Genomic DNA, 14,954 nt, shown 5'->3' on the forward strand with positions numbered 1-14,954 from the left:
TCAATGCTATTCATTTTCCTTTCCTTGACTTCTTAGATCAGTGGATCCTATAGAGGGAGCCTTGATCCTTCTTGCGCATCAGTCATAGCGCTTGTTGAGGCTAATACCAGAGAGCCTCTTGTCAGCTTGCTATCATATAATTCGTGTAACTAAAACAAGACAAGAGACAAGTTATGCTCTTTATCTAAGTATCATGTTATGCTCTTCATCAATTTTAGCTACACTAATTATAACAAGAGGCATGCTATAATTAGTGTAACTTAAACAAGACAAGAGACATGTTGTGCTCTTGTTTTAGTTATTGTTTAGTATCATTTTTCCATTTTAGTTATCATAGTCTTCACCATTGGGACCTTTGTTCCACTGCTCAGTAAGACCCCTTCCTTTTCCCTTGTTTTAATTTTTTTACTGTACCGAGAGCTTTCTGTTGATGGAAACACAGCAGGTATTCTTCACAATTGGGAGCCAAACATGTTTTCGTGTGTGAACGTATTAAAGATGATCAACAAGGTACAAATCTGTCCCATACTTGATATTATTTGCTTATGCCTTTAGGGTGACATTTTGTTCCATTTAATTCAAGTAATAGTTGGTATTGATGTTATCGTTTTTCATTTAGGGAAGCAAACAAAGAGGTCTCTCCTAACTTGTATGTTGTTTATTGGGATGATTCTTTTTTCTTATGCCATCTAGTGTAGTATAGCGGCCTACACTTTGTATAGTGTCAACTCTCCCTCTTTATGTACGTTTCTCTTATTCAAAATGTATATAAGAGCAGCATTGTGTTCATAGCTTATTTTCTTGCTTTAACCTTTTATATTATGGTTAGAAAGTAATACGTGTTTCTTTTGGTGTTTCCATGTATAGATCCACCAGTTAAAGCAGTTTAGAGTTTCTTGGGGAGAGCAAGTACAAGTCTGTGTCTTTGTTCATATGGGTGTTTCCTACTTTCTTTAAATATATCTTGTGCATCATTCATTGTATAGCATGGATGATATGAGATAACTTCAAAAGGGATTATCAACTATATTGCTCAATTATGAAATGGGAAATAGATAAGAATGTAGTAGGGTTAAACAAGAGAATTAAAAATCAATTTCTTTTCCTTTATTTTGCCTTATGTGGGTATATTGTGCAGCCGGGTGATACACACGTAAGACATTGTTTTCAAAAGCTACTCTTGCTCTGTCTGTTGCTACTTATCTTTCAGTCCTATTGGTCCTTATATTTATATCTACCTCTAATAATTTTAAACATTTCCATGTGGAATAGTAAATAACAATAAATCATATAATTAGTGTAACTAAAACAAGACAAGAGCTTAACATGATACTTAAAGAAAGATACGGGATAAAGATAAAGATAACGCAAAAATGTGAAACTTGGTGACATTAGCATAACTTATATCGAATTAAGAGAACAATTGGTGATATACATGTTGTGAGCCTGAGCTCTAAGCTCCAAAGGAACCTTGGATGCATTTGCATTTTATGTGGCCTTCAACCATTCCTTACAGGGTGGATTTGGATTATTTCTTACTATGTGGATTATGGGACGTTTACCCTTCAATATGTGGCAAAAGGCGATTCACTCGCCCCCAGCGCCCCCGCCAACCCGTCCCTAGGCAAACACGGAGGAGGTAAATCACGGATGGCTACTAGCCATTAGTGCAAATGGTCAAGACATAGGGGAGGTTATGCTCGATCACGCCGAGTTTCGACCCCAAGACCTCATGTGGCAACACCCCATGCCTTAACCATCGCACCGCCCCGAGGGGACCGTTTACCTTCAATATGAAATATTATATGGGGGCTTTATTCATTCCTTATTGAGTGAATTGTGGATCATTCAATCTTCTATATGATATATTTTTATTTTTAGATAAAATAAAGAGGAATAATCAATAAGAGCGTAGAAGAGAAAACATGAGAACAAAGTGAATTTAAAGAGATAATAACAAGAAATAAGATGCAAATGATTATTTGAAGCTAAGAAAAAATGAAATTCATTTGAGACCAAGGTTCAAAATCTTGAACCATGCTAATTTCGATCTTTGACTCAAACGATACTGTTTTGATATCATGTCGATGTTTCAATGCATGGTGTCGGTAATGGATTAGAGTTGAAGAAGGAGATGAAGCATAGGACAAAGACATTCTTTGTGTCAAACATGATTTTAAATCTTATACCATGCTAGGTGAAACGGTCGAAACATATCATTCCGATAAATTTCCAAACCTCGATACCACTCAACACAAATAATTTTTCCTTTTCTTTATCTCCTTTCTCCTTCAACTTCTAATTTGTCATTGACATTATGTATCAGAGCATCACGATACTAAAATAGTATCTTTCAATCAAAAATCAAAACTACGGTACAGATCGAGATTTTGAACCTTAATGTCGAGTGATATCAAGTTTTAGTGATTTATCATAACAATACGTTTTGAATGCTTCACCCGACAGAATAACACCATACGAGATTTCCCATGTTTAAGACATTGATTTTTTTTGTTTTGTTTATGAGATATTATATCATGCATATCCTCTCTTATTCCACTTTGCACTTGTGTGCTCAAGCCCTACTTCCTTTTAGTTCCAACTTTACAGACTTGAGGTGACCACTTAAGGTTGGATTTTCTGCTTCAGATTAGGTCGTATCCCAGTGACTATACTGGAGACGGATTTAGCGTCATTTCATTTTCATGTTGTCCAATGCCTATATTATTTTTTAATGTAGTTATTTTAGTACATATTCTTTTTTGTCAGCATGAGTTCATTTGTTGGCAGCACGAGTCGAGATAGATGTATCAACATATTTTCAATTTATTAATTAACAATACAGCATTTATTATTATTTTATATTCAAATATTCTTTTGGTGGTGTTACTATTTTGGGGTTATGATGCAATCATGAATATTAACTTTGCCCATAACGAATCAATCATAGCCGATCCCAAGTCCAGATAAAGGAGGAGGGTTACGTTAGGTTGTCCACCAACATTAAAATTATGACAATGAATGGATCCATTAAACTATTGTGTTAATGCTAGATTGTTAATGCGTTATAGCGTCCGACTGTAACGTTTCGGAAAGGACCACTACATCTCCAGAAGTCGGGTGTAACGCTAAATATGCAAAAGTTCATGTTGTACGGTCCGACTGTAACATATCGGCAAGAGTTCTCACACCATAGGTTGAATAATAATAAATATGATAGAAAAACTAATAGTGTAAGATTTGGAACATGAAACATAGGAATTCTTACTAGTAGATCAATGGAGGTAGTAGATATGATGATTAGGAGAAGAATTAGTATTTTGTATGTACAAGAGACAAAATGGGTGGGCGAGAAGGTAAAGATGATAGAGAATTCGGATTTTAAGTTATGGTACGTGAGAAAGAGTAAACCAAGAAAATGGAGTGGCTATTGTTGTAAATAGTTCGTTAAAAGATGAAATTGTAGGAATAGTTAGAAAAAGGAATTGAATTATAACCCTTAAGATAATAGTGGTGAAAGAAACTATAAATATAATAGGGTATATGCACCACAAGTAGGACTAGATGAAGCTACCAAATCAAGGTTTTGGATGACTTAGATGAAATATTATAGAGCATTCCACCAAATGAAATGATTTTAATAGTAGGTGATCTAAATGGACATGTCGGAGTAAAAATTAAAGAATATGAGAGGGTACATGGGATTATGGGTTTGGAACGAGAAATAAAGAAGGGAAAACTATATTAGATTTTACGATAACATATAATCTTATATTAACTAATACATTTTTTTAAAAAAGAGAAGAACACTTAGTGGGAATAATAAATCACAAATTGACTTTCTTATGGTTAGGAAGAAAAATAGAAAGTTTTATAAAAATTACAAAGTCATCCCTAGAGAAAGCTTAACTACCCAACATAGGTTAATAGTATTGGATATACGTCTCAAGCATAATATCAATAGAAAGAAAATATATACGACTCCTAGAATTAAGTGGTGGAAGTTAAAAGATGGAAAGCAAAATATATTTAAGAAAAAGATAAGAGTACAAGTATTAGGTGAAATATATGGTGATTCTAATATGACATGGGATAAGATGGTATCAAAGTTGAAAATAGTAGTTAAGAGTACTCGGTGAGTCAAAGGGACATACACCACTAAATAAGAAATTTTGGTGGTGGAATGAGAGTACAAGAGAAAATGAAGAAAAAACGAACAGCTTATAAAAATTATATATTTATAAGAACGAAAATTTTTTTTTAAAAAAAATACAATAACCCAGAAAAAGACAAAGAAAGTAGTGAATGATGCAATGAATAAAATTTTTGAACAATTATATCAAAAATTTGATATAAAAGAAGGAGAAAGAGATATTTATAGAATAGCTAAAGTGAGAGAAAGGAAGAAAAGATATTTTAGCTAAATAAAATGTATTAAAGATGAATATAATAGGGTACTAGTAAACGATGGAGAAATAAAAGAGCGGTGAAAGAGGTATTTTTATTAACTTTTTAATGAATATTTTGATGACCAACTTAACTTAAGTAATTTAAGTAAATCAAATGAGTATAAAAATTTAAATTTTTATTGTAGATTCAAACTTCAAAAGTAGAATAAGCTTTAAATAGGATGCACAATGGAAAAACCATTGGACTAGAAGATATTTCGATAGAAGTATGAAAGTGTCTAGAGAAATAAAGTATTGAATGATTTACAAAATTATTTAACATGATATTGAAAACGAAAAAAAATATCTAATGAGGGTAAGTACTCTAGTTCCCATATATGAGAATAAAGGAGATAAACAAAATTGTGTCAACTATAAGGGTATTAAACCAATGAGTCATACCATGAAACTTTAGAAAAAAGTAATAGAAAAAAGATTAAAGAGACCGTGGTGACCGAAAATCAATTTGGATTTATACCTAGAAGATCGGCAATAGAAACTATACATCTTCTCAGACAACTAATTGAAAAATATTGGGAGCAAAAACATGATCTACACATGGTATTCATTGACTTAGAAAAAAGCTTATGATAAAGTCCCAAGAGAAATTATATGGAGAATTCTATAAAAGAGAGGTGTTAGCATAACATATATTAAACTAATTAAGGATATATATGAGAATATAACGATCAAAGTATAGACTTCACGTAGAGAAACTGAACCATTTCCAATAAAGATATAATTACATCAAGAATTAGCTCTAAGTTACTATCTTTTTACACTAATTATGGAGGAGCTCACTACACACATTTAAGACATAGTATTGCATGTTGTTTACAGATATTATTTTGATAGATGAAACACGTGAAGGAGTAATTGCTAAACTAGAATCTTGGCAGAAAACACTAGAAGGGAAGCTTTTAAGCTTAGTAGAATAAAGACAGAATATATGGAATTTAAGCTTAACAATATTAGACGTAATAAGACAATTGTTAAGATAGGTGAGGATGAGTTGCCCGAAACCGAGAGCTTTAAATATTTAGAATCATTTTTGCAAAACGATGGAGGAATTGACAAAGATGTCTTATATAGAATGCAAGCAGGATGGTTGAAATGGAAGAGAGCATCGGGTATTTTATATGACCGTAAAGTACCTATAAAACTTAAAGAAAAGTTTTACAAAACCACAACTAGATCTGCTATGTTATATGGAGCTGAATTTTGGACTATAACTCGAGCGCATGAGTAAAAGATAAGAATTACAGAGATAAGGATGTTAAAATGGATGTGTGGACATATGAGGATAGACAGAATAAGAAATGAGAGCATTAGAGAGAAAGTTAGAGTTGCATCTATTGAGGAAAAACTCTGAGAGAAACGTTTAAGATGGTACGAACATTTACTTACACGACCAATAAATACTCTAGTTAGGCGATGTGAAACTGACAAACACACATACAAGGAAGAGGAAGACCAAAAAAAGACTTGATTAGCAACAATAAAACAAGATAAAATTTATTTAAGTATAGATGATATAGTTAGAGATAGCTTAATAGCGTAAAAGGATCCATATAGTCGACCCCACCCACCTAGTGGGATAAGGCTTGGTTGTATTTGTTATTGTATGCAATTATGAATATTGTCATGAGCAAGGAATCTATCCATATAGGAATTGACCCCTTCGGGTTGTAATAAAAAAACATCATCAAGACAGTGACAAACAAGACATACCAACCAAACCAATGTCTCATATCACAATTTTAATAAGTCTGAATGGTACTGCATTGGTGTTGTGTTGACACAAATCCAAGGTTTAAAAATCTTGACCCATGCTGAGGTTTCGACCTTAGACTCGAACAATACAGTTTCGGTATCATATCGTGCCGATACGGTTTCAATATTTTTTTTTTGTTATATAGTAATTATTAGATAAATATGTTTATTGTGTATAATTTAAAAATAAGTTTTATATTGATTTTATATAAGTTCTCTATTATTAAACAACTTAATATTATTAGAAAAAATAATTAAATATAATTTTCTTTAAAGAAAATTGATCTATCAATAACTCGAATTAAAATTGATACATCATAATATGTTACTTTACTTGATGCGGATGTATAAAAGGGGGCCCCACGAGGATTAAGAGAGAGGAGGGAGACAAGGGCAAGGAGGTCTTTTCACATTGGGAGGGTTTTGGTTTTAGGAAGGAGGGGGAGGGGGCACTGTTCACGCGAAGGGGAGGGAGGTTTTCTCCCTTCCGTGAGGGATGCCGCCATCCACTGGATCAGCCACACCACCCTCCCCACGCTCGACACCGCCCAGCCTCCGACGTCCACTCTAGCAACCACCTCCTTTTCCTTCTCACTTGCCCATGTTCCTCTCGTCTCCGGCACCATCACAGCAGAGGGACGCTTCTTCTCCTTTCGATGTCGCTCACCGGAGCAAGAAGACTGATCATCTTTTTCTCTCCGGCCAATGCTTCCTCACCTCTCGTTGCCCGTCACCTCCATCTCTCCTCTCGCTGTCGCCGAGAAGAGAAGGGGCAAACCCCTTTTCGGAAAGTCTCCCTTGAAGACCTCACCACCCTCATAGGCCCAACACCTTCTTCTTCACTGCCGACCACGCCGGTAGCAGATCCAGGCCATAGTCGCCTCCCTTGACACCTCCCTCAATGACGGCCAAGTCTGTGCCGATCCGCCACAAATCTACAGTGCCGCCCACTTCTGGCTTAGATCTGACTGCCTTCAACAAAGATTCACCGTTGTCGCATATCGGGCCTTCGAGCCCTGGTCGTACACTGCTGTTCTATTTTCGGCCCGCGCGTCGTTATATCCCGGCCTGTGTTATTATGGTCCAGGCTACGAGTTACCATTATGTTCCAGCCCCTGGCTCCTCGATCTAGCTCCTCATCCAACTCACATTCAGCTACTCTTCTAGGTCATAACGACTCGATCAACATTTCAACCGACTCACTAGTCTACCAGAGCCCCTCCCCCCCAAAGTTAGGGGGCTAGGACAACCCGATCGCTGTTTGCAGGTAGCATTGACCAGAGGCCTTCTGACGACTTGGTCAATATAGAAGACAACTCATCATACCCTCTCCCTCTAGGTCATGACAACTCAGTCAAGATTCCAACCATATCATTTCGATTGTTCCGTCTTCTTAGCTTTCAAATAGGATCATTACTAAAACCAAAAGAAGTAGCATGAATCAGATGCAAACATTGGTTCTTGTAAGATTCTGGTTAGGTCAACTCTATAGTTCTCCAACGTCCAGATTAAATAATCATAATTATATAAATTAATACAAAGATGCTATTTTATATATAATAATTATATAAATTAACTTTTTATTCATTTAATTAATTAAAAAAAAGGTAGTCCGATGCACGAAGCTCCTACCATGCGTGGTCCCAGTAAGGACCCATTGTACACAGTCTTTACCCTAGTTTTTGTAAGAGGCTGTTTCCAGAATTTAAACTCGTGACCTTTAGGTCACAAAGCAATAATTTTACCGTTGAACCGAAGCTCCCTTTCATTTAATTAATTATTAATTTAAATAATATATATTTAAAAAAGTAAAGAAATATTATAATATCAATTAAATAGTAAAACAGTAAACAATATAATATATATATATATATCAAAATATATATTTGATTTATTAGAATTTTTTTAGAATTTTTAAATAAAATTTTAAATGGTAAAACCAATTTCAGAATATCAATTAATAAAATTTATTAATTTTTTAAAATTTTAAATATATTTTATTGGGATAATTTAATTAGGGTTTATGAAAATCTCTTCCAAACATCACACTTAAGTTGAGAATTATATGAATTAATTAAATCATAATATTAATTTTGAACAGAAGTGTCATGGACGCTTCTGCGCAACGCCTCCAGGACGCCTCCAACCCACCTTATGTCGTGCACGCGTGACACGTGATGACACACGCAAAATTGTTGCACATACGGTGCCGGTTTCACTCCCCTGGTGGAACGGAAAAACCATCCGTGGTGCACAGCACGGAATGATATTTTAATCATTGCATGAATCATTCAATACCTAATACTAGTTGACACCGGTATGACCTTACCAACCTATGTTTTTGCATCAGAGGAAAAGTTACACAGCCATGATTGCCATATGCTGGAGATACGGCATAAATCAACAGGAACTAGAAAATAACTTCTAATTAGGACAAAGAGACAGTTAGATAAATCAAAGGATTGTAATCAGAAACAAATATTAATTAACTGAGTCGAGGAGAAAATTTATAGCTATAATACTGCTCAGCACTTACCACTTTGGGCAGCTTCAAGAAGTTCGTCTAACTCAAAAATCCTGTTTATTCCACCAGAGAGTTCAAGATACTTCTTATGCAACTCAATAATGTCTCCAAATGCTAAAAAGCTTTGTGAGACAACAGAAGCTAAAAATCGCATTGCATGTGCGAGTTCACCTGTGAAAGAAACTATACTTATTCAAAGGAAAATTTTAGTCACACAATTAACTGAAGGAAATGACCTCATGTTTTTGAACCTTGAGTAGAAGCCAATGCTTGATCAGCTTTATGCTCCAAAGCATACAGTAGACTTAATATCCATGTTACATTGTGAGGAAGTTGTTTAGTGATGAAGTCGTCTACTATAGCATAGAGACATTTCATTCTTAAACGGATCTTACGGTGCTGAAGAAATTCCCTGAATCCTGAATCAATCATCTTCCCAGTAACAAAATGTAGAGTATCAGGAACAATGCCAAAGAACTATAAGAGCACTAGAAGTCAATATGCACCAGATACTAGGTCCAAACACATAAATTTTCAAGTCATCCAATCAAACATTCAATGATCATTTTTCCAGGCAGAGAGTTAATAATATAAATGCCATTGGCTTGACCATTTTAAACAAGAAGACCACACAGCTGACCTTTTTTGAGAGAGATAGGAGGCCCAGCATAATATAATAGAACATGCACCGAAATATGATGGCAACCTATAAAGAAGGTGCCAAAATGTGAGAATGACAATCTTTGGATTGCACTCACTTGCCTATGCCACAAGGACACAAGTTATCGTTTCAGAAAGATCCCAGTGCACTTCTTCTATTTTACAAAATTGCTATGCTTGTGTTGAAGTACAGATAAGATAAAATCACAAAATTTAACAACAATTCTCCCTTTTTGTGATGTTCAGATACACTACCAGTTGATAACCTTCGAATTAGAACAAGTAGATTTCGCATCATCTCTCAATCTAAGATTGAGTTTTGACACGAGCAAGTAGGCATCATATCTTGTTCAAGTTCTAGATGACCCTGTTACAAGCAGCACTACCAAGTAAATGTTACATTCTGAAACTACAGTCTTAGGTTAGCATGGTCAATCTGGAAAGGGAGAAATAGTCAATTAAGGAAGCAGGAATTTCAATCAGTCCAAATGGTTTTCACATGCCATATTGATGCAACAAAAGAATGGAAATCACCATAATTTTATATTGCATCCTTATGCTTTTTTATGGTTATAATGCATTGTAGTTAAAACCTATTGGAATCCTTTTTCTATTTATCTTATTGTTAATCTAACTTGGGAGGGGTATCCTCTTCCATTTTTCTTGAAAATCAGTTTGAAGCTCAACAATTGCACTCGAATAGAAATGTTGCAAACCTAACAAAGCATGGAGTTGGTATACAACAGAGTGCAAGCATCCAATTCAGTGTTTTCAATCATTTGATCATACAGTAAGAAGCCTCTAGCCTTTTCAAATTAACAAGGTGGAAGAAGAGTAGAAAATCACCAAAAGAATGAAATAGAGAAACCATGAGAAATCTGAACACCTATGTGCAGGCAATGAAAATTGATACCAATATGGAAAATGCATTAAGGATAAAATGAAGAAGCAAGTTTCATCTTGGCATTAAACTAATAGGAGAAATATATTAAACTCACGACTTTCTCCCGTGAGCCACCACCAAAGAAAGCAATGGACTCTGCATGTGTGCGCAGTCTTGCATGCATATACCTAGGAAAAAGAGAAATGCTTGATAATGAAAGTAATTTGAAGAACTAAAATTGTAAATTACAAAACATGAGATATAAAAAGTAAAGAACCTCATTGACCAGGAGTGTAAAACTTTTACCTAAAAGCCCCATCAAGCTGTTGTTCCCTACTTGATAGGGCACCAAATTCAGGAGCAATGCCCCTTAGGAATCCCAAACCAAGAATCATATAGGCATATAATATAGTAACTCCCCTCCATCCACTTAAGAGTTTCATCCTCCATGTGAACCTTTGTTTCAAGCATTGCCAGCAGACACAGATTTACATTAATTATTCATAATAATTCTTGGGTAGCAATAAAGTTTACAGACAAGCTACTTCACAACCAAATGACTTACCAAAGAATGTCTACACATGGCTTTACCATTCCAGTAACCAGTCCTGAGAGATCAGATGCCAATTTCTCAACATCTTGGGTTATCCTCTGATCTGCATCAATATGTTTACTAGACATTTGGAACACCTGGAATAAAGGCTACCTGATGAGATCACACAGCTGAAGCATTCCACAAAATGTACATTTTCAACCTGGCATTTTGATTTTTTTAATTTAATTTTAAGGAGAACAAATTCAATGTTGATTTAAAGAGACCTAACCCCTTTGTTTCTTTTATCTTCCAATTAATAAAATGAATTATCTTCGAGAGATTAATTTCACCTATGATATGTAGGCTTTCAACATACACCATCTATCCTACTATCACTGTGCAGAACCTCAGCCAACTGATGTGACCTCATCAAATTGACAACATTATACTCTAACTGCTGCTGTCCATGAGATAAGGATAATGGCTTCAAGGGAACTTCGAAGAGGGATGAGGACAAATGAAAAGAACTCTTAAAAGGTTTCGTGCACAGACTAAACAACAAATATAGTAGCAGTAGGCCTTGACCTGTAGACTGAGTGAATGACAGGTCTATTGCTCACTAGATTAGATGGACATGGTCAGAAATGAAAAAAGAAAAGGGACAAGTCAGGCATGTAGAAGAGAGCACAACTCCAAGAGGCTCATGGGAAGCAGAATAGGCAGACAGCGATTATCCACCTGGCTGCGAGACTTATCCTACATCTTCTACTGCTTAGCCACAGGCTCACAACAAGACTAGTACAAGGGCTGCAAAAGGGTTACATTAGTACTCCAACACCTTAACGATCCTTGTCAATTAGAAAATACCTCAACAATGTACATTCTGATATTCACTGATGATTATTATAAAATGGAATGACCATTCTTAGTGAAAGAGAATGGCAGAATTATTCTATGTTTTATTCTCTTTACAATGAGACAAAAAATTCGAATTTGGCATGTCCATTAAAAAATTCTTATAAGTGATACTACTAAAAAAAATATTTCTCATATGACTTCCAGCTTGTCCTCTCTACCTATGGTTCCTTTGAAGAGTTGCTTTATTCCCACACTTCAAAAGAATGATGTCACTGAGAGAAAGAATATAAACTTTGAGACAACTTGCACTTTGTTACTTCATATGCGAGTCCCTTTGAAGCTCTGCAACGATGCAGTTTCTACTGCATGCTACCTTATAAATTGTAGACATCCTCAATTCTACATCACCATGTACCCTATTCCTTTTCCTTATGATACTTTATCGTCTTTCCCGTGTGTATTTGGTTGCACTTAGTTTGCTGATCTCCGATCTCTAGGCGCAGACAAACTCTCTCCCCGGTCTATTGAGTTTGTGTCCCTTGGCTACTATCATACTCAAGACTTATCATTGCTACTGCAAAGAATCAGTGTGTTTTTATTTTTACTGTGTGATTTTATTTGTACTGATCTTAAGTTCTTTGAATATACTCATTTCCATGGAACCCACTCCTTGTCTTCCCCTCAAACTGTAGCTGAGTTGGGTAACATTCCAGTCGAGCCAATGAAGTTGTTCCATGACAATCGAGCTGCGACACACATTAGCTCAAATCAAGTATTTCATGAGAGGACTACATATATGATATATACAAATTGATTACCAGTTCCTTGGAGAAAAGTTGCAATTTATGAAGATTGTGAGTTCCAATGATCAGTTAGCACTTAGAATGTTTATGTTTATTGACTAAATCCTTAAGTAGGTTTATGGTGTGTTTATTCTCTCATAGAAGAAAGGAAAGGAAAAGGAAAAAAAATGAATTTCATTCCCTTATTTACCATACTTCTTCGACAGAGAATAAGAAGAGTGATTTGGATCCAAATTAGATGCAAGGAATTGGCACAATTTCCTTTTTCCACTCAATTTCATTAGAGCAAACACAACCTTAGAGTGAAATACATTTGAAACAAGTTGTCTTTTCAATATTATTGAACCAACCTAAAGGGAAGTGTTAGAGACTTACACGTAATTGTAGGGACCTAGCTATGAATATGCATTCACCATGAATGTAATTGTAAATTTAAAATAAGATTAATCCAGATACATGTTAGAGGGGACACCTCGGATAATCTTATCCTAACAATTCCCCCAATACGATTTCACCCTCTCTGATGCTTTACCAAACAAGACCTTCACAGAAATGCAAAGTATTATATTTTTTATACTATGCCAAAATATGTCCTACCTTTTAAAATCATTTTCCTATTAGAAAAATCCAGATTAACCATTCTCCTCTTTATGAATGTTATTAATTCAATAGCGCTAGCTAGCAGTAAAGAACTGGAGGTTTCCCAAATTTCCCAGCGTGGTCAACAAGCATTTACATCTTTTCTTAACACTTTCCTGTCTTCTGATCTCTTATTTTCATCTAATCATGACTTCTAAGCAATCAGAATCAGTCAATTCATGTGGCAAATTTTCATAGAATTTACAACCCATCACCAATTAAAACATATGAGCATGCAGGTTGCACTAACCGTCTTATTTTGATGTACGACAAATGGGTTAAAGTTAGATGAGTTATTTGTCTAATGCTTCTACCAAATGTGCACGAGTTGACTGGTCTGAAGGACCTGACACCAAGCTGAAATCCAGCTAGCTCCGTAGGGCCCGATAGCTGGTGGGAAATCCAGCTAAGTCTGCGGGACCTGATAGCTGGTGCGAAGTTTAGATAGGTCCGCGGGGCCTGATATCTAGCGGGAAGTCCGGTTAGGTCCGTGGGACTTGACAACTGGAGTTGGGTCTGCGGACCTGACAACTGACGGGAAGACCTGATGGGTCAGAGGCAAGTCGAGTGACTGCAAGTGATAAGTAAAGGTTAGCAACTGGAGGAGAGATCTAGTGAGAACGCGCTCCCGTCGAGGAAACTATAGGCGTCGATCCAGCTTAGGTCCATTTAAGAAACCTGAGCTGAGACCTTGACTAGATTGTGGTCTCGAGGAGACAGGATCTAATTACTACTCATATATTGTGCTAACTCTGTTTTGCAGGGAAAAATTTATTTTTAGGTTGTCCAGGACTAACCTTTTCTGCAGGGGAAAGCTGCTGAAGAAAAGGGCTCCGGGCGCCCGAACCAAGCTCACCTTGGCGGGCCGTAGGTGCTCGAACCCGAAACTTCATCCACAAGCTGACGTGGAGCATGTCGATTGGCCGAGCCACGTAGTCCAAGCGTCCAGAGGGTTTCCAGGCGCCCTGAATGGACCTATATAAAGGCCTTCGACCCAGAGCTTCAAACAACAACTACAAGTTTTCTTCATGCTCGGTACTCCGAAAAGGCTCCCGCAACGCTGCTACTCTCCACCGACAACCGGCAACCAAGACTTTTCAATTCTATTGTTGTTGTTGGTAACTTTTTCCAGTTCTTGTACTTAGCTCCTGTAATCTTTTACGAACTGTTAGTGGATTGTCCAACGAAAGCACTCGATGAGTGCGGGCCTTGGAGTAGGAGTCGTCGAAAGCTCCGAACCAAGTAAAACTCGGTTTGTTAGCATTGGTTCATTTTTTTCTTCCGCTGCGTACTTCGATTAATTCGCTATCGATTTTTACGATCGCTATTCACCCTATAACGTTCTTTTCGATCCTATAAGTGGTATCAGAGCATGTACCGCTCGGATTTGGTGCAACCACCAATCAGGCAAAGGGGGTGATAATTTTTTTTTCTTTTTTCATCTTTTTTGTTTTTTGTTTTTTCGATATAATCCAAATTGGTACAATTACCTCTTTGGATAATTTTTTTTCGTTGCAAACTACTCTGAATTGGTGCAACACTAATTCAGTCTTAATATTTTCATTTTTCTCTAACACAAAGTTAAACCAAACCCTGAAATTCAATTTAACTCATCTTACAAAATCATAGGATCCCTCTTGTTTGAAAATTTAGACTGGTGAGATGAATAGGATAATTTAAAAGTAAGTTAATAATTAAACTAAAATCAAAATAATTAATTCATTGATATTTTGTGCAAATAAGTTTAAAGATATTGCTTGTGTCTGAAAAATCTTAGATTAAGGGGAGGATATTTATTTGGATAATTTTTAAAATTCTAGGAAAATTTATG

The 14,954-nt window shown here is 35.9% G+C and overlaps 1 protein-coding gene across 5 annotated transcripts in view; it reads right to left on the reverse strand.

Annotated features, from left to right (window-relative positions):
• Positions 1-14,954, reverse strand: part of LOC122008236 (ABC transporter D family member 1-like) — a 40,586-nt gene that overhangs the window by 4,762 nt on the left and 20,870 nt on the right. For all 5 annotated transcript variants that reach the window (XM_042563892.1, XM_042563891.1, XM_042563890.1 and 2 more), the window contains exons 16-20: positions 10,854-10,978; positions 10,595-10,744; positions 10,404-10,476; positions 8,997-9,177; positions 8,758-8,916 (exon numbers count right to left, since the gene is read on the reverse strand). In XM_042563892.1, the coding sequence (XP_042419826.1) occupies positions 8,758-8,916; positions 8,997-9,177; positions 10,404-10,476; positions 10,595-10,744; positions 10,854-10,978 (688 nt within the window). The remainder of the gene's footprint in view (positions 1-8,757; positions 8,917-8,996; positions 9,178-10,403; positions 10,477-10,594; positions 10,745-10,853; positions 10,979-14,954) is intronic.

Source organism: Zingiber officinale, chromosome 8A, assembly GCF_018446385.1.
Source record: "Zingiber officinale cultivar Zhangliang chromosome 8A, Zo_v1.1, whole genome shotgun sequence".
Taxonomy (NCBI): domain Eukaryota; kingdom Viridiplantae; phylum Streptophyta; class Magnoliopsida; order Zingiberales; family Zingiberaceae; genus Zingiber; species Zingiber officinale.